The 27232-nt window shown below is 40.4% G+C and overlaps 1 protein-coding gene across 1 annotated transcript in view; it reads right to left on the bottom strand.

The window, feature by feature from the left end:
- nrg3a (neuregulin 3a) overlaps positions 1-27232 on the bottom strand; it is a 356242-nt gene that overhangs the window by 56154 nt on the left and 272856 nt on the right. The window contains exon 3 of the mRNA XM_080868339.1: positions 14366-14439. Coding sequence (XP_080724465.1) covers positions 14366-14439 — 74 coding nt within the window. The remainder of the gene's footprint in view (positions 1-14365; positions 14440-27232) is intronic.

The raw sequence follows: 27232 nt of genomic DNA, 5'->3' as shown, positions 1-27232 counted from the left end.
TTGGATTCATGAGGGATTTTTGTCCATGAAATTTCCATTTGGGAGCAAATAATAAAAGTGTGCACTTACATCATTCAGATTTCCACACACACGTAAATGGTCTGGCCTTTAGATAACACTTGTTTTTCCTTTGGAATACAAAAAAGGTTTTAGCACAAAGCCACATTCAGCCATTCATACAGAAAGCTGGATGCAGGGTTCAGTATTCTGGCAAACTCCACTCATACTCACGGACTGGAGAAGCCAGGGACTGATCCATCAATCTTCTGACCTGCACTATCTCTAAAGCCACAGCTGCTGTCCAAGCTACTGGCCAACCAGCTAGAGCAAATTTCTCTAGTCTTGCTCAAGTAGATGAGTTACTGGAGGGTCTGGGGTCTAGGGATCAAACCTTTGGACCACTCACTCGACCACCTAAGCCAAACATTTATTTTGACTCCCAGTGTTTCAAACTGAACTTGGATCCAGGCATCCTAATTGTTCAGGCGTGTCTGATTTTATCCAGCTATTTAAATGATTTAAGTGAGCTGACTAGTATGTCAACGGTCCCAGCAATCCCTCCCAGTAATTGATATTCCAATTACTTTGCCAGTTGAAAATATAGATATATAGAAGGCTGCAACATGAGCTAATGGAAGTTAATGTAATAGGAAACATGGAAAAGCAAAAGTTAGCTCAACAATAGTCCAGGTTTATAACTAAATACAACTGAACTGAAGCATAACCATCAAACCAAAAGTAAGTAATTTAGTACCATCAGTGTTACAATACTGCTAATATTGCCTGTGCAGCAAATGAGTAGAACTTTAACTGCTGAGAAGAGGAAAGTCTCCAACTTTTTACACTTAGAGGCTATTATCTTATAATGGTACATCCTCAAGTTGTGCGTTCAAAGGTTAACAGATTTGTATTAAAATGATATAAGGATACAAGGAAGGAGGGTAAAAAATCTTGGGATAACAGAAGTTACTTTTATTCCCACTTGCCATTTAGTATCATTCTGCCTTTTGTTGCAGTGCATTTTAATATGGCCATATGACCTGTGCACTGATCCCCGATCAGTCCTTTTGTTCTTGGTAGTTTAATGACTACAAGAGCCACATCCAGGTGAAGCAAAAAGCAGGAAGCACATCTTAATATACCCATGAGCTAATCTTCATTCATGCTAAGCAGAAAGGGTGTAATGAATTCAGTCTTATAATCAGAACGAAAGAGGGAATAAGACAGAAACAAAGAGGAATATAGTGAGAAAGAAAGTGGCTCCAATTTAGAGCAGATAACTTTAAATGAGGAGTCCATTGTTTGTCCATAGAAGCGAACAGCAACTCTAATGTTATTTCTTTGGCTTTTTATTAGGGTGCATACTTCAGTTAGTTACACGTTCAGTTTCTCTATTATTTTTAACTGATGAAATGGAGCAGTTTTGTTCCAGGGATACAAAAGTGAAGCAAACTGGGAAACCAGTCATATATATATACAGCATAGTAGGGATTTATTTTTTACTATGGCCAAATCAATGGTGGTAAATGTATTTAAACAGCAACATTATGCTATGTAAAAACACTTTATCATGCTTCTTGCAATTCCTATCATTGAAAGTGTAATCAAATTTGACTCTAAAAACACAAAATTTGACCCAGAAACTACTTAAAATGAAAAATAATAAAGATGCACATGATTGCAAAACTGGTCTGAAAAATATAAGTATGAATAACTTACTGCATTTCTGCATTTAGTTTTTAAATTTTCACATAAACAGAAATTACCAACTAGAATTGACTTAAACTTCTTAGATTCAATTAGAGGCCGAGTTACATAAGAGAGCTGCATTTCTGTTCTCCCTCATAAATAAGCCAAAGCAAATCAATTGGGCTTGGCCTTAATTATTCTTGGTATATTTGGTCGTACATAATGTGAACTGCACTTAGTGATACCTCGTACTATTGATTAATCATAGGCAGGGAGAAGCATTCAAAGATTCTGTGTAAGTGACGGCAAAAAAGTGAGATTCAAATTGTTGAAACAAACAGGATCCCGCTGACAGAAAATGACACCAACCTCAGTTGTTAAGCGGTAAAGCTTTCAAAAAGGAGCATTAAAAAGCCATTTGGAGAGGCCAATTTCAAGTAATTTTGTTCTACTATCTCCCTCATCCAACTGTTCCATCACAGAGGTCTGCTCACCATTAGCACGTTCTCCACCTGCATTTGTGGAAAGTTGTCATAATCGTTTAAATCACTGCGGCAGCTAGGAAGGCTTTAGATGAGACAGTTGTTTAAAATCACCAAAGCTGTCTGGTTTATTACACACACACACACACACACACACACAGCTACTTGTCTTAATATTAATAGTAAGTGAATTAAACAGGTACTTTTCTGCCATTATCACACTCATACACACTGTATATGGGGAATTCTATCATTATTACAAATTAGGTAATTATTTTGTTTAAAAACACAAAATAAACAAAAATACTCCCAGAGGTCCTTTGTATAAGCAGCTTATCATATATGTATTGTCAAGTGACCTCTCCTGGCTCTGTCAGTCATTTCAACTCACACTCTAGGAACAACCCCCTTAGGTAGCTCTAGTAATTATGGCAAACTATGACAAAGCGCGCCCTCTAATTTACTTAGAGTACTTAATTTTACCAAAACAATGAACTCGATCCCCTTCTTAAAACGAATCGAACCTTTACTGCAGCACTGTCACATCCTGAATGTCTTGCATATTTTTGAGCAATGATTTTTGAAAGTTGCATTAGTCCTTTTGGCGGTATCGTTGAGAACGTAGTATTACCTTTTTGGTTATTAGGATAGAAGACTCGATGGCATAAACATAGCTGGTTATTAATGATATTTTTGGAGTCTCATATCTTCTAGTTTCTATAGCAGAGGAGCCAGAAATATAGCCTGTAGGCGAGATATGGCCTGCCAAAGCATCCAGTCCACACCACTGGATTGCTTTGCAAAAAGAGAAAAAGAGAAAATTGCAGAGGGTTGATGGATAGTCTTTGGATTAAATTTTGCAGTATAATGGATTTGCATTTACAGAATGCTTTTCTAGTCTTATTTGCCAGTTTTCATCAGGAAGAACTGTTTTCAAATTCATTAAGAATGGATCACGCCATGAATTTGGTTCTCCAAATAAATTATTTCATCTGAGGCAGAGATCTGAATCATTGTCAGACAGACATCAGACATTACCCGTGTGCTGCCACAGGATACCAAAGGTATAAACCAAGAAACCATCACATAGAGTTTCTCTAGTTTTTAGTGATGACAGCAGACTCACTGAGAGCAGAAAATCTGCTTTTCTATGAGTGGCTTATTAAATGTGTAAATATGTTGTGATATGTGTCGACTACAGAATGTCCCTCCACTTTTTTTACTGCTTGCCATCCCTGTCCATGGCAATAGACTGGCGGAAGATAAATTGGGCTCAGCAATCAGTATCCATTAAGCTTCACTGCAGTAGTCGATTTTGCATTTGCCACAGAGTTCACCCACAAAGGGAGGAATATAAAGTTAGAGGACAATAAAGCTTCATGTGTTTTCTGCCCATTTAAAAGGAGATGAATGCAGAATGCTTTCTGTCATTGTAAGCAGAGGGAAATAAAAAGAGAGATTCAGCGATTACTGTTGATTCTAATGTTAGATACCGAGCGTAACGCATGCGATTAACTGATCAGGCCATCACTCATGTGCAAATCGATACTTTCAGACTTTACCTCTCTTCTAAATTAATTCCCCGTTAATTGTGTCTAATGATATGGCCCAGTAATGTGAGCTCTACTATATTATTCATTCATTACCTTCACCAGCCGCAGCCCACAGGAACAGCAGCCATGTTAATCCTGTTCTGTGACATTTCTGTGGTTCTTGAAAGCAGTTTAACAGGCGGTGTGTTCTAATGTGCTGTGCTTTGTGGTGAACCAGGTGGAGACTGAGAAATGGATGAGATTCAAGTGAGCCAGGATTGGCCCGAGTGGTCAATGAGGCACACCTGCAGCTAATTAACCCCTGTCTATATTCGTGTGTTTCATTAGGAGCTGACAGGCGAAGGCTATTAGCAGCGAACTGCCAACGCCCTGCTGAGGACCTGGACCCAAGCAGCCATGCTATAAATGACACTCCCACTTTGGGCTCTGAAAAAAGAAACTTCACGTGTGTGCAGGTGAACTCCTCCACAAAATATCAGCACTGAATCTACCTGCCTCGAAATAATCTGCTGGATATTTTCAATGAGAAAGTGAAATGGATAAACACATTTCGGCTATGTCCTGCATCACCTTGTCTCCCTGCAAGGAGGTTATTTTGTCATGCAGCAAGCAACACCGTCAGACAGTTTGCAAAACTTGGCAAGCTCGTGTAGAGGACAGAGCTCTGCTGAGAATTTACAGCCACCATCTAAATATACTTTACCCATACTGTCTTCTCATTTTTCCAAGTGCTCAGTGGCAGAGAAGTGCAACTTGGATAGTGCAGTCGAATCATGAGGAATGCAATCTTTGATGAGTAAAGGATCATTTGTAAGATAACTCACAAATGTTGCATAATTTCTGTGATTAAGGACCACGATTTTCTACCATGCACGACCAGCCTTTGGTTGCTGCAGTGCTTGGCAAAGTTGCTTGTGCCCTTGCAGCTAAAAGAACAAACCAAGCCTTCAGTGCTGGAACCAGAGTATAGAAATTAATGAGGTCCAGAATTTTCATCTTGATGTGTCACCTTTAATTTTTTTATTTTTCTGACTTAAGTTCAAAAACTGGACAAGGCTTTTATTTCACAGTTTCCCCCCCTTCCCTCTGGGGCAGTGTGATAGTGTCTTGGTTAGTCCTGTGAGGGGCCGTTCTGTGTGGTCGCTCTGTGTCTGTGCTTCCTCCCACAGTCTAAAGACATGCATACGGTTAGGTTAATTGGTGATTTTTAATTGGCTGTAGGTGTGAATGTAAGCATGAATAGTTTGTCTCCATGTTAGCCCTGCAACAGATTGGCAACCTGTCCAGGGGCTACCCTCTCTCTTCCCCATAACAGCTGGGCTCCAGCCCCCTTGTGACCCTAAAAAGAAAAAAAAAGGCTCTGCTCCTACTGAGCCTCAGATTTCCTCCTCATGCCTAAATCAACCAATTATCATTCCTCAGGCACTGAGGCATTGTACAGCAAGTCATAACTTTGTAGAATTCCCGTTGAACCTTTTCAAAGAAAAGACCACCTAGAGGATCACTGGATTCATGCCTGACCTATTCTGAAAAAAAAAAAGGTAGAAAATTGCTAAGGTCCATACTTCATAGCTGATCACAGGCATGTGCTGGAGCTACACAGACTCATTCTGTTTGACTGAATGCTATCTTACTCTGGTGCCATGTGAATAGACAGACATCAAGATAAAAGACAAAATGAGATCAAAGCATTGCCACCCTCAAAGCATGGCGATGCCCGACTCTCACCTGGTCTAAAAGCTGGAGTTAGGTACCAGTTCAGCCATATTACTGATTTATAGAAACCTTTTAATTTTCGCAAAATGAAGAAATTTGGATTCTGTGCTATCAGAAGTATTGTCTGTGAAGGTTCTCAGTCATCCAGGTCATCATAGTCAAAGGAGCTTGCAAAGAAAAGCATCTGGACTTCTTTAAGTTGCTTGAAGACGTTTCACCTGTCATCCGAGAAGCTTCTTCAGTTCTAAGGTCAAATGGCGGAGAGTCCCAGATTTAAACCCAGTGGGAGTTTCCCCCCAAAGAGGGACAGAAGGACCCCCCTGATGATCCTCTAATCACCTGAACCAAGGTGTGAAAACAGGTGTGGGTCACAATCAGCCAGGGTTTCTGGTGGGCTCATAGTGAAACCTGGCCCTACACTATCATGTGATTTCCTGAGGTCCGATGGCCCAGGATGTGATTGGGCGTTAAGGCGTCTGGGGAGGGAACTCAGAACTGGATTATGGATGGCAGATATCTTTGAACAGAGGCTGTGGTTTACGACACCAACTGTCTGCCATCTATAATCCAGTTTTGAGTTCCCTCCCCAGACGCCTTAACCAGCTTTAGGGGCGATCGTGGCTCAAGAGTTGGGAGTTCGCCTTGTAATCGGAAGGTTGCCGGTTTGAGCCCCAGCTTGGACAGTCTCGGTCGTTGTGTCCTTGGGCAAGACACTTCACCTGTTGCCTACTGGTGGTGTTCAGAGGGCCCGGTGGCGCCAGTGTTCGGCAGCCTCGCCTCAGTCAGTGAGCCCCAGGGTGGCTGTGGCTACAATGTACAGTGTGTGAATGTGTGGATGACTGGTTGTGTAAAGCGCTTTGGGGTCCTTAGGGACTAGTAAAGCGCTATACAAATACAGGTCATTTACCAGGCCTTAACGCACATCCTGGGCCATCTGACCTCAGGAAATCGCATGATAAGGTGGGGTCAGGTTTCATAATGAGCTCACCCGAAACCCTGGCTGATTGGGACCCGCACCCATTTTCACACCTTGGCTCAGGTGATTAGAGGATCATCAGGGGGTCCTTTTGTCCCTCTTTGGGGGGGAAACTCCCACTGGGTTTAAATCTGGGACTCTCCGCCATTTGACCTTAGAACTGAAGAAGCTTCCCAGATGAGAGGTGAAACGTCTTCAAGCAACTTAAAGAAGTCCAGACACTTTTCTTTAAGAAGTATTCTGAGACCAGAAGAAAAACTGTCGGATTGATGCTAAAGTGTAATGTGATTATATGATAGTCTGTCATAATTGCAACTTTTGAACACAGAGTACAGATTGGGCTCTGATGACATGACACTATGACGTGCGAGTCTCACTAGACTGCATGCCTCAGACTCGTGCTGCTGCCACCTGCTTTCATCTGCTTTTTAGGTGAGGCACAGTTCATTTTGGACGTGCTCAAAATCCCACAAGGACACCTCAGATTCTACAATAAGCTATTTCAGTTTCCAGTGCGTCTTTCCTTAAACGATAAACATTATTTGCTATATTCTGTTGTTCACTTTTTTTCTCTGTTCTTACGATCTCCTTTTTCTCTGCAGTGCACAGTAAGTTCGCATCTGTTGTGCTGCTTCCAGCAGGGCCTAGGTCTCTGATGAGAGCGAGGGTGAAGCTGTGGAGCCCTGCTGAGGAGCAACACCACTGCCGCCTGTTCCCTCTTTATGTTTGAGTCATGATATGGTGAACTCCTGCAGACTGGTGACTCATTTAATCAGGAAAAATGCAGGTGGAACTAATTATAATAATGACAACATGTCGGTGTGACAGGAAGCTATTCCAGAGAGCCAACACCGTGTGTGGAACTGTGGGCCGCAGTCAACAAAGCCACTTTTTACATATGAAGAATATTTCACTTTCTATAGCTACAGGAGACGTACAGCATTTGTCAGTTAACATGTTATAACATTTACTACATAAAATGACACTTACATTAGTAACCAACAAACGTAGCTCAGCTTTATATTTACTCTGGTGCTGGTTTGGATCCATGGAAGTGGACCTTCTTTTTTTAATTTGAGTGTAATTGCTGCCTGATTATTGAAGGATAACAACAGAAGCTCATAGATTATTGCGCTATTTGTAATCCCATGCAGCTTCTTGCATGTATGCACAAACAAACACACAGTGAGAGGGGGAGATGCTGAAAATTACAAATGTGCAAGATGGATTCTTTTCATCTGGTTTCAAAGACACCTGCTGTCAAAAAGAGGATTCTTTTGTTGTCTTTAATGGGTAGTCTAGATGTGAATGTGGCCATTTTCTTCACTCCAGACAAATGCCAATTAAAAGTAGTCTGTGCCTCAGAAGTAGAGATCCATACAAAGCAAGCGATATCTTTTTAAAAAATATTTTCAGGTAAAATATATCACATCCTTTAGCCAAGATTCAAAGGCTTTTAATCTGCTTCTCTATACAACTTTCCTAACTTTCTCATCTTAAGCGCTAGACTCGATCAGACCCCCTCAGACTTTGGTATTGTGAAGCTGTCAGTCATGCAGACTTGACATTTCTTTGTCCATATTGTGGTAGGATATGGATTTACCTTCCCACAATGAGTCAGTGTAATAAGGAGGGCTGATACCAGAGCTATTGCTGGTATCAGTACTCGTTTCCTCCTTGTCTTTCATATGGTGTAAATTCAACAGGGTGCCTCGTGAGACTCCACTTTGCACTTTCTGAAACTGTGTGACAATGCCAGGAAGGGGACTCAAGCATGCAGAAACATGAATGCAAAAATGTAAGGCACAGTTCACCCTTTAAAAACACAAACCTTCACTTAAAGAAATGTGCCAGCTTCACTTGAGAAGAGTAAACCAAGGATGTGGTAGAAGCGTTGTATGCGCTAACTGTTCTGCTTTCTTAGACATTTACTGCTCTATGTTTTTCGAGCTAGTCATCTATACTGCCTGTTCTATAATGTAACGCCTACAAAGAACGACTTTAATCATCTAGAGCTGGAGCAACATTGCATCTTATTGCAATGACCATATCTGAACAGGCAATATTAAAATCACCTACAGGTGACAGATCATTCAGGACTGATTTCAGCCCAGTGGAAACACACATTGCTTTCCTTTCAGAGCTAGCATTTTTAGTTTCTTTTAATGATATTGATCTGAGAAGACCCATATTAGAAAAGAAGCCTTCTTCCTGAATCCCAGTGGGAGCAGAAGATGACAAATTACTTTGCGATTGCCTGTATATAAATATGTGTCTGGTCTTATTTTAACTGAACACAGAAGTTTGTGTTTTCGTGTCTAACTTCTAGGAAAACCAAATGACCATTGCTTCTGAAACATTCACTGGGGGCTATGGAGCCTTAGATTGAAATACCATTCATGCGTAGTTCTTTTATAAAATACTGCATATGTACATTTGATGAGCGATTTTCAGTTTGTGGTCTCTTTTTGTTCGCAGATATTTCCACGGCGGTGAACAAACACCATTCATCACAAGCTCAGCAGATCGTTATTGTAGCCACAATTATACAAGGTGACTCATATTTTTGTTGCCTCAACAGTTGGTCAGTGATAAAAGCTGGAAGCTTAAAGAAATCACACGTTTTATGTTTCCTTTATATCTTACGGATTGAAACATGCAGTATGATGTGAAATACAGGGTTGTATTCTTTTGGAAATTGGACTTGCATGATTACTGCACTGTTATTGTCTGTGGTGCGCACAAACCTGCAAAGCATGAAATCAGATCTCATAAAGATAGTGTGAAGTAAATTTGTTCTCTGGTTTAACTCAGTAAATCTTTCTCACTGCGTCTGTGGGGTGTGATATGATGCATGTGCTATAGATGAAAATATGCTGATTCTGAGTCTCCCTTACAACGCTGTAAAACTACAGCGTCTTGGCTCCCGGGCCTTCAGTTCAGAAGCTTTCGATATGTTTTTCAATGTGGCCAGAACAATAATTGAAAGGCCATGTAGATCATGGAAGCAGTAAAGAAGGAGATTAATGTAAGGAAGCCAGAAGAGATTAAAACTATTTAAAGAAAATATGGTCTGGGTCTCATCTGTGGTTGTTCCTGAATACTGTAAAAGTTCTTCAGGATACGTAGTGCCAAACTGCAACCTTCCAGTTTGAACAACAAAAGCTTTGTTGACAATGAAGAGAGTTTGAACTCAATTTCTTGAGCAATGAAAAGATTTGACATACTGCATGTAAGGATGGCAACAAAAAGCCTTTGTTGCTCTTTGACAGATTCGGGAGAAACCTAAATAAATCTCTGATCTCAAAGACATCCTGTCAAACAAGTTGGGTGACAAGCACAGTGTTAAGCCATGCCAGCATTTAGAGAACTAAATGTGCATCAGTGAGTCACGTATAAGCTGTGCTCAGCCTCCATATAGTTTGGAAGTTTTGCCTTTATTCTTTTAGACTTGGCTAAGTTGGGCTCCTCATTACACCACATATTTTTTTAAACCCTGTATTTTCCAAGTTCTCCCACATATTTTAAGAAATCGTGACTGCCAGGTGCTATCATTTCTCTGCCAGAGAAAATATTAAAGCATCTCACATCCCTTTGTGACCTTGTCCTGTACCCACCTGGGAATGGGTGTGCACAACATCCACATTCCTTATTTTGAAATGGTTATACTGTTGCCATTTATTTCATACGACACTGAAAGGCTGACTTTTTTCAGCTTGTAGTATTTTTACACCAGGACAGAGCCAAACGAGCAAAATTCTCTGTCAGCCCACTCCCCATTCCCACTGACTTACAGACAATATTCTAGATAATTGTTTCCTGTTTGCCCATCTCTAGACTGAAACAATGAAATTCCAAGGAATAAAATATTATTCCAGCATATTTTGCGTCTTTTGATAATTTGAAAAGAGTTTACATTATAATTCTCTGGGTTTGCATTTTGAGCTGCATGTGGCTGCTTTTAAGTGGTTACCCACAGTTTTAAATGGTTTAGCTTGAAGCTGTTATATAAAAATTTAACTTAGAAGAAATGAGAATGTGCTGCATTTCTACGTTTTATCTAACAGCAAAAGTAATATTTCTACTTTTGACTACTGAGCAAAATAAATCAATCTGGCAGCTCTTACTCTCAAAGCTTCCCCAGTGTTTTGATGTATCGTCGCTTAAATTATAATGATAATTAACTTAATCATATCGACATATTAATAAAGATGTTGTACATGATCTTTTACCTCCTTCCTCTACAGGTTATCTATTAAATGTAACCCTGGCTGATGCCATTTCTTATATTCCATTTGATTACGCATCCATTATTCAATACTTTATAATACAACTTATGATTGTGCCCGTTTCCTTCAGAAGACAAAATTTCTTCCTCATTGGCTGCCTTGTGATTTTGCTTGTATAGTCACTGGAGTCACGGCACTCCTTTCATCCTTGGAGACCCTGAGACAGTGCGATAGCCCTCCTCACAAGACGTGCACTTTCATCCGGCCTCTCTCCTCCTCGTTCGTGCCCGTCCTTCATTTCCACCGAGACCCCAGCTTGCCAGAGGTCCTTGGCAGCGTTTGTCTGCCCTGCTGGTGAACCTTTTTAGCTGGCGCAATTCAAACCTCAGTCCATCTGAGGCCCTGCCACTTAGTGTTAGGAGATGAGTTGGACAGAAAACTGTAGGCAGGGGAGAAGGGATAAGGTCTGATGCTTGGACAAGATGCGTGGTGAGCAAAAGATGGCACGGAGGAGGTTAGCAAGAGACAGATGGGGGCGAGAGGGCTGTCTGGAGGGAAATTTGGAAGAGGGAACAGGGATGTCAACACTGAGGCAAGCTCGAGCACGAGACACAGAGGTAACCTGAGAAATTAGGATTTGATTAACTACAAGCAAAGGAGTCAAGGAGAGTGATGCTGTGACAAGATTATCTAAGGGTTGAGGAAAGAAGAAAGGCCACAATCTGCCACTCTTCTTTTCCAACTTTGCACTTACCAACTTTTCGAGGAGAACGTAGTTGAATAAAACAGGGAAAAGAAAGAAAAAAGATGGTGTTACTGAAAAAAGAAATCCATTGCCTAGACAACATTGTAGAGAACAGAAAACAGAGATGTGTCAAAAATGGGTCCGCTGGCTGAAAAAGAAATAGAAACTGTTGAGAATGACCTGAAAGCAGGACAATCTTTTTTTTTTCTCCTTTAGAAAAGGAATTGAGGACAGGCACAGAATTGGAGAAAGTAGCAAAAATAGATGAAAAAGATCAGAAGTGAATGATGGAGTAGTGCAGGTTAAAGCAAACAGAAAGGTGTGGGGGAGGTGGGAGTTTTTATTTTATTTATTTATTTTTATTTTTTGTGTGTGTTTGTCTTTGCCAGAATAATTTAGAAACATTTTTTTAAAAGGACCCTGTTTTCCTTTTTCATAGTGCTGGATTAATTCAATTTGAGGTCTCTCAATGCACAATAATGGCTTGGTAATGCTTAGACAATTTGTATGGAAATTCACCTCGCTATTATCACAGAGAGAAATAGTAGGTGAGATAAGAAAACCAATTTGAAGCTATGGTTACCGTGTGGTTCTTTGTTAGGTAAAAGTTCGGTTTTTCTCACCTAAATGCTAATTCCTTCACCCCTGGAGGACATTATGTCCTACAAGTATTTTTTCTAAAGAACAAAAAGGGCATGCAGTTTTTTCTCTGAAAGTACAAAAAAGATTCACGAATCACTCTTATGCACAGTTTTACTCATGGACAGGTGCAAGTCTGACATCTGACCTCAACCTGCTTGAACATGCATGTCACTGGCAAGAGAGAGAAAGAAAAAAAAACCCAAAACAGAAATAAACCTGAACATCCAATCCCCAATTAATTAACTGACTGAATTCGTTTCACAGCTTAGTAATATTATTTCTAGCAAAACTTCTGGTGAGTTTCGGAGCACTTGTTAACTTCCATCTATTATATGGAGATAAATTACAAGTATTTTTTGTATATTCGTCTCCCGTTGTGTAGTTAATAGACCTTTTAGCATGTACTATTAATAATACTAATAGTGCATGCTAAAAAGTAATATGAATATTGTAAATAATATTAATTTTAAACGTGTACCAAATTCTCCGAGACTTTTCTGGAAGCTTTTATTAAATTTACAGGTAGTGTACAGATCAAAGGGGTAATTATCAAAATACCATCAAATAAGTTTGTTCTCTTAGTACAAGTACCTGCTGCAGTATCCCCCCCCCCCCCCCCCCCCCCCCCTCCTCCTCTTTGTTTCAGAGAACAATGGTGCTATGAACATCATGTCTAATGTGCCTTCAGTTGGATCAACAAAGCAGAATGACAATCAGGAGCTGTTTTTCTCTGACATTTGACAAATTGCTTAGCTAAGTGATGGGGGTGGTAACATTTCTTAGCTACCAATACATTCAGGTCAGTAGGTTGGTGTACAAACAAAGCGATGGGTGTCACTTCAGTGAACACTGCTGTTGTTCTAACAAGGACAATTACCCTAATACTCATTTGGAATTAAAAACCTCATTACAGAGACTTAATTAATGATCTGGAAAGTAAAGGATATTAACAAATAGCGAGCAATAATGCTGCATTCGCCACATCTAATCAACATGTCTCATTCTCCTTTGCAATCAAGTATAACACTTCATATTCCTAACAGGGAATTTAGATTTTAATAACACTGCAGTGAGTCTCCTTTGTTGGACGTCTATTGGATGTCTATGGGGTAAAAATTCCAAGGCGTATCTCTGTCCATTTATGGTAAATAGTGCTATTACAGCATGGTGCTTGTTAGTAAAAAAGTCACAGATAAGCTATTGTACTGCCACAACGTTAGTGCCCGCGTGACAAGGTTGCATATTTTTTGGAATGAGCTGAGGAGACCTGGGAAATTAATATGGAATAGATAGTGAGGAGTAAGGACATAAGTTAGGGCAATTTGTGTTCTTCCCTCAACTGTGTGACATTGAGAGCACCGTGTGTTTGGGAGATAAAGAAATGAGAGAAGTGACATTAGTCTGACTCAGAGAGGATATTTGAGAAGGCACTGAAGAGAGGAGAAAATGAAAAGGTAATAGGAGGACAGATTATGAGTTTGTGTAAAGAAAGTGCAGCGAACATTAGAAGGAAGGACAGCCAAGGCTGGAATGCTGAATATTCTATAAATTATTGCTACCTAAACATAAAAAGAAGGAACACTGTTGAACTACTGGTGATTGTTGTCAAGAATGTGGAATATGTTGATATCTGGCTTTCATCTATCTTTCTCAGCGTCTTCACCTGTCTAAAATCAAAAAATTAGAAAACTGATGAGGAATCATATTGTATCATATTTCTAAGCCCACAGCCCTGCTGGAATTCAAAGCAGGAGGTCAAACTCACCTGGAAACAAAGTAATCAGTGCAAGTAGAATAATAGCTGCTAAGATTAAAAGAAATCTACTTTATACAATGCATGTGCATTTCAGGGTACAAACTAAATGTAATATCCAGATATATTTTCGCTCAAGGGGAAAAGCCCTTCCATGATTGCTTTGCTGCTGCCATGATTAATAACACCTCTGAAGGAATATGATATATGCTTGTATGACAAGTTTTAAATGTAAACTGTCAAACACACTGAAAAGATTCCTATTTTTACTCTGTATGAACCATACTGACACAGTATGTCTGGTTTGCATAGCAGACCAAGGAGCGGCAGCAAGGACATGCTCAGTAACTCTCAATATATGCTAGTGAATATTTCATTTTTCCTTTTGGGTTTTTGATGTAGATCAATAGTCTGAAAAATAGATCTTATGGACCCAGACCCTTTCAGAATGAGCTTTCTTTCTCTCGTGTTCACTTCTTTATTATACGTTTGAGTTTATGGACTTATTGTATCATAGATCTAGACACACTGTATCCACTGGAGGTTAAAAAAAAGAAAAGAAAAACAAAGTGCGTCTTACTTGGGTCCGACAGGATGGAGTCAGTCTTGGGCAGAAACTGGTCACAGCGGATTCCTTGGTATCCTTCTCGACACCTGATGGAAACAGGAACATAATTATTAGTCAAGTAATCAAAAACTCTAGCTGGGAAACTACGCAAATGACCTTTATACATTCAATTAATTTAAGAGGGCCTATTATGTTTTTGCTTATTTTTATATGTAGTCGACACATGTAAAAGTAATCCCAGTGGCTTTTCCTGTAGATATCACTGATATGGTTAATTTAGTGACAACCTATAAGAGGAGAGAGTTGTCTTTAAAGTTTGGTGGAAAGGAGCTGAAATGGTTCGTTTCAGACATACATGAACACAGTGGAAACACCACTGTTCAGTATAACACACACACACACACACACACACACACACACACACACACACACACACACACACACACACACACACACACACACACACACACAATAAAGACTGATTTTAAACCGTGAATCATGGATAGCTACTCTCACTGAGTCACAAAACAAAAGAGTTAGAAATGAACATAACATCTCCCCTCATGTCGCAGGTTCGGTCACTATTTTTCTTGGTGATGTGAGCTTTTCTTGTTGCTCTAGTTTCTTCATCAGCCACATTGTGCAAGTCATCTCATTCAAAACTTTAGCATCACTATGTCTTGATGCATGCTCAATCATCCAGGTGAGGAAATCCCAAAAACTTAATTACGTTCATCTGGATGTAACATTTTCAATGAGAGAAACGTTTCAGTGGGAAACCAAACAACCTCTGGGTAAGTGGTTGGCACAACACAGAGGAGCTAACTCATCAGGCCAGGACTCTGCAGTCTATTCACACCTACAGGCCAGTGGACACTCTTTCAATGATGAGGATGTAACATCCTGGACAGGGAGGAACGCTGGTTTGAGCGCGGAGTCAAGGAGGCCATTTACGTGAAAAGGGAAAGACCATCTCTGAATCGAGGAGGGGCCTAAGGGTAACCATCATACAATTCTGTGACTGCAGCCATTCCCCAACTCTCTGTGAATGGTACTCATGGTCTTTGATTGGTGGTTGTTGACCAATGGTCATGACAATTAGCATATCAAGATGAAGATAATCAAGAAACTGACCTCATAGCTCATTGTTAGTCAGTGGTGCTAGTTTCAGTCATTGTGCAAAGGTACTGTTTAAAAGGTTGGGGAAACCTGCAGTCACCTGAGACTAAAGAAGCCACTTGGACGATGATGAAATATTTCTCCAACTGAAAACGCTACGTCCAGATGAACAGAAGTATCTACTATGTTCCTTCATCTGGGACTAAAAATAATTCTGCATGCTCATTTTTGCTTTTTAGATCTTTTCTACAGTTCTCTTCTTACTTAAAATGATGTAAACATAAGAGCTACAAAGAGAGTACAGCCTCCTCATCAAAGGAAGCAAACTGACAAGAAGAAATTATTGGTGGGGTGATCTTTAGGGGCAGAACTCTCTACTAGCAAAAATGTGTCCTAGGCAAAATCACAATGGGTGCTGCAGAAGAAAAGGTGGATCCAGCGTGCATTGACCTTTTTCACAGCTAATGACTTTCAGTTTCCTTGTTTGGTCAGAGGAACATCATTAGATGCACCATGCAATGAATAAAATGCAGAATTTCTCCTACAAAGGCAAAGTGCAAGAGCATTGTTGAAATGCATATGAACTTTCCAATGACATTGAATCTGCTGTGATATTTTTCTCCTTGCGTGTGCTAAATTAACTGAAGACACATTCCATGGTTTCTGGATAGCCCTCAGACTTTTAAAGAAATTTAAACTGTTGAATATGATTGGCACATTAGTGAGAGTACCAGTCTGGCAATGATCATTAAGCAGCTAATGAATTCTGAAATGTGCTTGGGCTGCCCTTCAGAAAGTATCCCAAGAAAAGACAGGATGTATTTTTAATTAATTTTAGCTCAATAACCATCTCCTTATCAACACATGGAAGTGTAGCATTGTCTTACAGAACAGATAGAAAGCACAGAGACTTCAATGAGGGCGTGAGGCCTAACTGGGTGTCGCACTTGGCTGGAATATCAATTTTGCCTCTGGCCAAATGCACTCTGCTTCCTTCTTGCAGAAAATACACATCTCATCCATGCAAAACATTAACTAAGAAACAGACATAGTGATGCTGCTTTAAATTTGACCACACTATTACTTAAAAATTGATAAATCTTCTAATAATTCTTTTTCATTATGCCTTAATTTTCATCTCTACTCCACCTGTATCCCTATGTCTCACCAGATTACCCTTGCAGCTTTGTTTCACAGAATCAATCTGCATCCGGTCTGACAAGCTGACAGCAGAGCAAAAATACTGATGCCTGCAAGTGAAATCTGAGAGAACATCTTTGTCCAACCAGACAAAACACTGGAGCTCTGCATAGACATCAAGCTTACAAGAACTGGAATGTGGCATATTAAAGATTTTTGCTTGGAGCAGAATGACGATAGCAAGCCTGTTTTGTGATTTTCAGTTCTTTAATCAATTAGAGTGGGGTGATTCGCCTGCGCATGCTGCTGGTACATATGTCTTTACTTTTGGAAATAAGTAAAGACATAGCAGTGTTGTGGCAATGAATGCAAACTTTGAATGAAACTCGTATGTATATACAAAAAAAATGCTTAAATCTTGAACTGGTTTGAAAATGGAGTTAAAGTACTTTGGGTGGAGCTGTGACTCACTGATACACAGCTCGCTCATGCAGGTTTTGAGTGTATTGTCAAGTGACACTCTGAAAACTAAAAAAATGCTTGATTTTTGGAGGAGCTTCTCACAGCTGTAAGGCATTAGAAGAAATTGGTGGTGGTGAGATCCTGACACTTTTTATCAATCACTTGACATACTGTCAATCTGCCTTTTTCAGGTTCACAGTCGGAAAAAGCACAGGTGTAATGCGAAGTTTCTAAGCACACTGCAGGCTTCACAGCAGACACTGTGTGAAGTCTATACTTATAAACATTCAGCAGCTCAGCTTTATCAGAACTACTGGTACTGCCGCGAGGGGAATGTGGACCGGCATGTGATGATTATGTGCAGGCCCTAACAATCCGAGTGATTTTATTCAACCATGGATTAAAAAAAAATGATAGAATTCTGTGAAGACTGCCAAACATGGCATGCTTATATGCTCTATAATGGATCGACACTTTTTTTTTTATACGAATTGCTCAAAGTAATGCAAAATATGCCAAAGTAAGTGGTGTGGTCTAGTAACAGATGCTCAACTGCCATCTAGTCCAGCAGGGGGGTTGGAAGGCTTGGGGGAGGGAGCCAGTGTGAGAAATCTCCACATAACTGTGCTTGCCATTGCTGTCACTGTTAGCACGGTGGCAGCAGTGCTGTTCCTGTCTCGCTTTTAGTGCTGCTGTGTATGCTGAATAGCCCTCACCAATACGTGAAACTCTTTTGTGCATTTTCACAAATACAGTTAGTTTAAACCAGTTCAGCATATCGTGACTATGTTATGAGGAACTGAGCTGAGCAAAATTTACATGAAATCAATATAGGAATGTTGTAATGCTACAGTCAAGTCTAAGGAAAACGCTGGCTGGAGACCACGGTATGATCAAAATGACTGCAATCATGTGCAATTTAATTGGAATTTCATTGCCTCCAAAATGGCTGCTTCCAACGCAGGGACCAGGTCTGCAAGCACACGCACTCTGTTGCTATCTTCAAAGCAACTTTGATGCATCAAGAAAGCAATGAAACAGCAATGAGACAGTCAGTCTGTCTGCAGTTGGATCTGTTTGTGATAAATCAGCAGAAATTGCAAACCCGTGGCTGTGAGTTGCTGTATATATACATGGAAACTCTCATTCATACATTCAGAGTCTAACCAAAACCTCATAGGTTTGAAACAAAAATTCATCCATGCACCTGTTGCAGGACAGTGATTTATCTCCAAAATGACATACAGGTGCTTGGCAACTTCTCTTTTATATATGAATATAACCTGTTGGTAACTGGTTAAGTCTTGTATCACATAAGGAGACATCACGAGGCCTCAAAGATCCCATTGTTTGTCAAGGCAACAGTTTTGCCACCTCTCCTCCAAGTTTGTTGTTCTCAGCTTTTAGCATCTCAGTGTGTGATGCCAAATATGTTCTGTGTGGGAGCGGGAGAACAAAACAAACACAAACAAATACAGTTGCTTTGTTTTAAAGATGAGATCTAAATCAGGCTTCAAAAGTTTGACGAAATTCATTTTAAATGATAAACGTTTCCACAACTTTATATAACGTTGCCGGGGCAGATGTAGGTGAGCGTGATTTCACTGGCTGTTCTTTATACTACTGCTTTGTCAAAGTGGCTGGCAGATATGCCAAGGTGTACCTTGGCAAATCCCTGATGCACTGGGTAATGGCAATGGTAAGAAGGGTCTCATTCACAAATTGTCACATATGGATGATTATTCAGGACCGCTTTAAGCACACATGTGTCACTGGTTAAGTGTCAAATAGTTAAAGACATGACCTTTTCCTAAACCTAATCAAGTAGTCTGGTGCCTAAAGCTCAACATACAGCCAACAGCTTATTAACTGTGAAACAGCAACTTGCAAGAAAATGCCGTTATTTGATGCCCAAGGAGAAAACCAAGTTAGCATATGAAACTCCGGCTAGACGAAGCCTAACTCAAATCAAACATTTCAGTAAAAGTATATCATGTCAACAGGTCACTTACACCACAGATGGACATTTTCTCTTTACCAAACATCCCTCCATGGTGCTAAGCCGACTAAACTTCGACGAGAGGCAACCTTTGTCAACCCAACTGATGTGAAGAAAGATAATTAAAAGAAAGGAGGCTTAACATGGTGACAGTGCCCGTGTTTCATGCTCATTAGGTGGAACAGGGGAAGCAAGAGTGAATGCTAGCCACTGTTAAAACATACTTAAAAAGGCAAGAGAGAAGACAATACGCACAATTATGCACAGTTGAACAGACAAAGCATCCCGGTTAAATGGCCAGGAGCACCATAAACAGCTGCAATATCCTTCTGTATCATGTTTAGGACTGTGCAGTTTATGAAGTTCTTGTATCCCTCAAACTCTGTTTTTTGTTTGCCTATGCCGTTTGCTGCTGAGATAAAAACACTTCAAAGTGTTGCCTTATGAAGCTCAGAGGAGTGAATATGAGAATGGATGAGAGACTGTGGGAGGGTATTGAAGAGTTCCATGCCTTCTAATTAACACCACAGTCATTAATTAAAAGAAAACAGGAAGCAAGTACATGCATGCATGTGTGTAAGCACATGTGTTTCTCTCTGAAGTGTACAAAGCAACACAAAGCCTGGGATAAATATAAATATGCCGCCCAGAGGATGATGAATTTCTGTAAAGGGAAGTGTGAAAACACATGAACTGGTGACTAAAGACATGGATCCAGTGTGAGAAAAGCAGTTTAGAAGTTAAGTATTTGTGGAAAACTTTAACAGAAGAATAGAAGTGTTATTACAGCATACCTGGTATTATTTTCTCTGGGTGTGATGGTCCTGATGAGAACACCAGAAACTACCAGGAAGCTGTGAGTACTTTGGCAGGTATTATGTTTGACTGTTTGGATGTCTGTGGAAATATTTTGTCAGTGCTATAACAAAGTAACCATGCATGATACTGTCATAACACTTTAGTGGTGTGCACCAGAAATCACAGGTAGAGTTGTGTTTCAGCATGGCTTTAGTCTGACCCTATAATACTGATTGAAAGGAAAGGAATTAGGGGCAAGCAGCTGAGTTCGTCAATGATTATGTCCAAGAACTCTTTTGGCATGATCCAGTCCACAGTGACTAAAAGAAATGCATGAAAAACCCTCTTCTATTGTATTTAGATACCAAAGATGCACCATGATTTTATTTTTAAAAGGCTGAGAGGACCCCAGAGACCCAGCAGCCATGGTCAATAACAGCCCCGGTGCAGAGAGCGCCCTCCGAGGAAACACTGGAGATATGACGCAATACGATATATACAGGGTAAAATGATAAAATAAATAAGAACAGGATACAATATAAATATAAATATAAATAGAGTAAGAAGATTAAAAAATGAATAAGAATAAAATCAATAAATATTAGGTAAATCCTAAATTAATAATAGAATAACAGGATAGAATAAATAAGCATAAAAAATAAATAAACGCTAAGTAAAAGCTAAATTAAAAAGGTGGGTCTTGAGCCTGTTCTTAAAAACATGTACGTTCTCTGCGGCCCTGAGCTCCTCCGGCAGGCTGTTCCACAGACGAGGACCATACCACTGAAAAGCTGCCTCTCCGTGAGTATGTGTCCTGACTTTAGGGACAATCAAAAGGCCAGTGCCAGAGGACCTCAGGGTCCGCGAGGGTTCGTATGGTAAAAGCAGATCTGAGAGATAAGAAGGCCCAAGACCATTAAGACATTTAAAAACCAATAAAAGAACTTTAAAATCGATCCTGAAACACACGGGGAGCCAATGCAGCGATTCTAAAACCGGTGTAATGTGGGCCCGCCCTCTGGTCTTCGTCAGCACACGAGCTGCCGAGTTTTGCAAGAGTTGTAAAGTTGAAATATTCTTCTTAGGAAGACCAGAGAGCAGGGCATTACAGTAATCAATGCGACTGGTAATAAAAGCATGCATCAGCATCTCCGTGTTGGCCCGAGAAAGAATAGGGCGGACTCTGGCTATATTTTTTAGATGATAAAATCCAATTTTGGTTACATGTTTAACATGTGGGATAAAACCAAGCTCAGAGTCAAAAATAACACCCAGATATAATCTCTCCAGCATGTCCTGGGTCTGCCCCGGGGCCTCCTCCCAGTGGGAGATGCCCGGAACACCAACCCCAGGAGGCGCCTAGGAGGCATCCTTGTCAGATGCCCGAACCACCTCAGCTGAGGCCAGCCACCCTTCAGAGCAAGCTCATTTCCGCCGCTTGTATCCACGATCTCATTCTTTCCGTCACTACCCACAGCTCATGGCCATTCGCTTTTACACTCAGCTCCCTCTTCACCACGACGGACCGGTGCAGCGTCCGCATCACTGCAGCCACCGCACCAATCCGTCTGTCGATCTCCGGCTCCCTTCTCCCGTCACTCGCGAACAAGACCCCGAGATACTTGAACTCCTCCACTTGGGGCAGGAACTCATCCCCGACCTGGAGTGGGCACTCCACCCTTTTCCGGCTGAGAACCATGGCCTCAGATTTGGAGGTGCTGATCCTCATTCCCGCTGCTTCACACTCGGCTGCGAACTGTTCCAGTGCGAGCTGGAGGCCCTCACCCGATGAGGCCAACAGAATCACATCATCCGCGAAAAGCAGAGATGACACTCTGAAGCCACTGAAGTGAAAGGCAATGCAAACTAAGCTCTTGCAACGGTTGTATAGGGATCAAATGGCCCGTAGCAATGGGCCAGACACCCCATACTCCCGCAGCACCTCCCACAGGACACCCCAAGTCGAATGCCTTCTCCAAGTCCGCAAAACACATGTAGACTGTTTGGGCAAACTCCCATGCACCCTCAAGTATCCTTGAGAGGATAAAGAGCTGGTCCAGTGTTCCGCGACCAGGACGAAAACCGCATTGTTCCTCCTGTTTCCGAGGTTCGACTAGTGGACGAACTCTCCTTTCCAGCACCCTGGCATAGACTTTCCCAGGGAGGCTGAGGAGTGTGATCCCCCTGTAGTTGGAACACACCCTCTGGTCCCCCTTCTTAAAGATGGGGACCACCACCCCGGTCTGCCAGTCCAGGGGTACTGCCCCTGGACTCCACGCAACATTGTAGAGGCGTGTCAACCAGGACAGCTCTACAACGTCCAGCTGGTAAAAAAGACTTAAATATTTAAACTCTTTCACATCTGTTTGACTTGGTCTACATAGTTTGGCTTTTTGACATTTAGTCTTAGTCAAAGGCAAGTTGGATTATATTCAAGATCGTCCTGCGGATTTTACCATTTTGTCTATTGCAGACAATATTGCTGCAGAATATGAAAAAAAAAAGCTTTTGGTTAATGTCCAAAAACGCAAAATAAAGAACAGAAAAAAAGAAAAAAATGACAAAAAAGGAGGTAACATTTAGAGAAGGATAAGGGTGGGCGACTAGGTTTTTCCATTGTACTGCATTTGGACGACTCCTACATATTCTTGGTTGCTTTGTGTTTAACAATGCTTAGAATAGATGACAACTGCCTACTGAGTCTGCTAGTACATAAGAGTGCACCTACTGGTCATATCTATGCGACTGATTACAATTAGTATCAGCCAACTAATGAGACAGCATCCAAATCAACTGTTGTGGCTGATGAGGGACACACAAATATCTTGTATTTCAAAGTATATGAAGGCATTTTGGAAGGAAGAAATTGTTTAGAGATCAGATTGAGCTCCACTAAGGCCTCCACTTAGTACATACTAATGATTATTAAATATATGTAAACAAGGACTGTGACAACAGGCCAATTATTTGGTCACCATTAACCCAAAATTAAATTGCCTGTGCTGTCTAATAAACAGGAGGCACATAGTCCATTTACTGCTCAAGATACTCCTGTGTCTCCTCTGTGATTGTGTAATTGTGGTCTGATGCAATTCCAGTTTAATTTCTGAAAATTGCCTTTACAGAGATATAATTACTAAATGAGCTTTTGGAGCAGGCCTCAAATTTCTAAGGTGAAGAGGAGCATGTTCCTTTTGCAAGCATTTCCAAAGCCAGTTCAACTGGATGACTTCTGATAGCAGCTCATTTCAGTGAGAAAATCAATCATTGCATTTTCTTTTCTGCATATGTCACGTATATGTAAGTTTGCAGCTTCTAGCTGTTCAGTGCTTCCAGTTGCCGAGCTTCTCTGACATGTATCACACTGAAAGTTACATACAGGCCATGCTGCAAACCCTTGCTTCCGTCTCACCATCACTCCTCTGAAACCTCACTTACATCCCGACTCATTCACGAGAGACAAGAGGTTACTTAATAATGCAAAGCTCTTACTGATCACTGGCCCTCAAATAAAAAACAACAACAAAGAAAGCCAATTTCTTTCATTTCTCTCACCTTGGTCCTCCTCTATCTTCCTTTACGTACCATATTCTCTAATAAAAGCACTCTGACGAATTTAATGAAATCTTTATACACATTAATTACATATAATATATCCATGCAATGAATACAATGTGACATTGATCTTTATGTCAAACATTCCTACTGTCAAACACAGAAGTCATGAAGCCATTGTCAAAGAATTAAGTTAATTAAAAGTATATTAATTACTTCTATGTTGTTCAAAAGCTTATATGTTGACTAGAATACGAAATGTACAAGTCACATTTGTAACTAGGACAGGCAGATTTTTTTTATTGCCTATTGCTACGTTTTTCTGAACTGGCTGTTACAAATAATTGAAACAAGTAAACATGTCAGCTGAAGCCACTGTGATTCCAAACTGACAGCAGGTGTCATACTCCATGATGGAAAAAACAAAACGAAAATTGATTCACAGAAAACTAACCTTTTTATACTCAGCAGACAATTTCTGAGGTATTTTTGTCATCATAACCATGATCTTTCACTAACCAGACACAATCAGGAGGGAACGAGTGAAGAGAAAAGACCATAAACAGAGCGATAATGCATAGATTTGCCCAAATTATAGGAGGAACACCTCAGGTTGGTGAAGTCTTCCCTGTTCACTTCAGCTCTTCTGGAAATACCATTAACAGTGAGATAAGGCTCGAATCCAACCCTTATCTTTTTCTTATTTTGCCCCCCTCTCTGTTTTACACACTCTCTCTTTGAATTTCTCCCTTTTTAAATATTAACACTTTATCACTTAGACCACTTATCTCTGTGCATAATGATTCCCTCTTAGTCACATTGATTAGATGTTAGATTTTTTTTCATACAGTCAAGAATAAGATTCAGGGGATATCGCTTTTACTTATCTTGATGCCAAAGGGGTATCAAGGTACTTGGATTAAACAATTTAATGGCTATCACCGACTTTGACAGGCAACAAGTTTTTACCTCTAGCAACCTGTACTCTATGCACAGATATCCGTTAAATTGAATAGGTAAGGAAGTTTATGCTATAGTTTTCCTTTTTTTTTTTTCAAAAATTTGATCTGGAAGTACTTTGGTCTGCACACAGTTTCATCATGACCATAAGCATCTTGTGGATGAAATAAAATGCTGATTACAAGTTGTTATTTAGGTTATACCAAGGACAAGAGAAATGTTACAAACAGTATGGTCATCCAATTATGAAGGAACCAAGTATACCCTACACTATTGGCAACCAGCTGTACCTATAAATGGAAATCAAAAGACTTCAATCAGACAACACTCAAATGCACCATGCCCTAGAAGCTCTGACCGGACCTGACCTTTTCAGGCCTTTACCTCAGCACCAACCTCTGGGGATGAACAATGAAATCAGCAAGGAGCTAGCCAATAGCTGGTTGCTAGGCAGCTACTTGGCTCACTAAAGTTGTTGAACTAGCTTCTTTCATGTGTTCATGGTGAAGCTGCCTTGCAGAGGATTTTAAATGGAATGATGTGATGGAAAAAAAAAGTCTAATGGGAATTTTAAAAAAACATTATTGATATTCATCTTCTTTTTTTTTTTTTTAATACCAGAACGGTATTTGTTTACAATGATTTTTCTTTTTGGCATATCATCTTTATTCTAGACAATCATTTTCCATCTTGAGTGTTCTTTATTTTTTGCCTGAGATTCTGGAGTGCCCTTTGGAAAATTAACACAAGGGAAACAATGGCTTAGCTAATAATGTACCACATGGGTGACAGTTTTATCACATCCCAATTTCAGAAAAATTAGCAAAACACCCAAATGCCAGAGGAGGATTTATGCAAGAGAGCGTGCAGTTTATGTTGAAGAACAACGGTCTCGTGAAAGCTTTGACCTTTGGACAAAATTAAGTAGCACAAAAGTCCGTCAGGGTAATCGTATAATTAAACTTACCCCTTTTCCCTTCTGTTTCCGATGATTTTTTTTGTCCCTTTAGAAATATTTTCTCACTTAAGAGTCACTCCCTTGTGCTGATCCTGCTAGAGGGCATGTTTAAGAAGGCGTTTGCCAAGGATAATACTACACAAAGGAATTTCAAATTATAACCTTCTGGAAACTGGCAGCCACTTCATCTCCCAAATGTTGATGGTGGGATTTAAAATTCTTATGCATGTAAAATGTAATTTCACTGCTTGAACAATGCGCCATTCCTTATTGGAACACACAAAACGGGTTCAAAGGATGATTAGAAACATCAACAGTGCTACTGCGAACATCTTTGAAGGCGGCTGAAAATAGATTAGAAATAACTGAAGTGAAAAAAAATGTGTATAAAGATGTTGTTTTTCGGTGTATAGATAAAGTATAATCGCTTTGTAGTTTTTATGTTAAAGTTTTGTTGCAACTTTCACAGCAAAGTAAAAAGACACTGAATCCAGGCAGAATCCGGGCAGCACGGTGGCACAGTGGTTAGCACTGTTGCCTCACAGCAAGAAGGTCCTGAGTTCAATTCCACCATCAGGCCGGGGTCTTTCTGTGTGGAGTTTGCATGTTCTCCCCGTGTTTGCGTGGGTTTACTCCGGCTTCCTCCCACCGTCCAAAGACATGCAGCTTGTGGGGATAGGTTAATTGGATAATCCAAATTGCCACTAGGTGTGAATGTGCGAGTGAATGTGAGTGTGAATGGTTGTCTGTCCCTATGTGTTAGCCCTGCGACAGACTGGCGACCTGTCCAGGGTGTACCCCGCCTTTCGCCCTATGACAGCTGGGATAGGCTCCAGCGCCCCCCGCGACCCTGAAAAGGATAAGCGGAAGCGAATGGATGGATGGATGAACCACCAACTGATGAAAATTTTAAATGTAATTTCTTATTTATGATTACTGACTACATTTGGTTTGCACAACGGAATCTGTTTCGGCTGTACTTGATGTGATATCATTACTTCCAATATCCTTTTGTAGTTGTCTTTGCTTCGGTTTTCAAATAATTTGTGAAAAGCCACCGAAAGCAAAAACATGCTCTGTGATTCATTGTGTCATTATTTGTGACCCAACTCACTCGAGTGCAAGACCAGCTGAATTCAAATGAAGGAAAAAGCTGGCTACAGCAAAAGCTGGTTACATGGTGCACTTGAAAGCAGCATCACAGAGCCTGCAAACCAATTATTTTTAGAGAGAAGTAGTCTGTTTGAAACACAGGAAATGGCAAAACAAATGCTGCCAAGACAAAACAGATGCTGTAATGTTTCACCTAGCAAACAGGGGTTCCTGTCAGGGAAAGGTGTGCATTTTGGAAACAGTCCTTAATTCAAACCTTTCCCTGAATGTTCTTAAATGCTGTAAAACTCGATTTGAGGGGAAAAAAACTCTCTGAAATGGAATTCAAATTTGTCTTCTGATGGATTTCTGTTCTCTAACTTGGGCCTCCATTTTCAGTATTATGTAACCCAGCCTTAGAAAGCACCACGGAGATTGTTGCAAATGATTAGTCATAAAATCTGAAATGTTTTCATATTTTATAGATATGAAGAGTCCACATAAAGCCCAGATACCCCCAAGTTCTATGAGCGAATTTGAGTTTAATCAAAACAAACCCTACGGCAGAAAGGGATTATATTACAGGGCATTACCAATTTTTAGAGGATTATTTCCCCCCTACTGATGATGAAGGACTTTGAAGTAAACATTTAGCTAAAAGAAAAATGTTCAAATCCTATCAAAAGTCCATCTGTTTCCTGAACTGCCTCGCTTCCTTCCATCCATTTTCTTCCACTTAATCAAAGTCAGGTTGCAGTGCCGCCATACTAAGCAGGGTATACCAGATGTCCTTTTA

The sequence above is a fragment of the Rhamphochromis sp. 'chilingali' genome (genome assembly GCF_963969265.1).
Source record: "Rhamphochromis sp. 'chilingali' genome assembly, chromosome: 20".
NCBI lineage: Eukaryota > Metazoa > Chordata > Actinopteri > Cichliformes > Cichlidae > Rhamphochromis > Rhamphochromis sp. 'chilingali'.
Note: the sequence above shows the minus strand (reverse complement) of the source record. Positions and strands in the feature narration are given on the sequence as shown.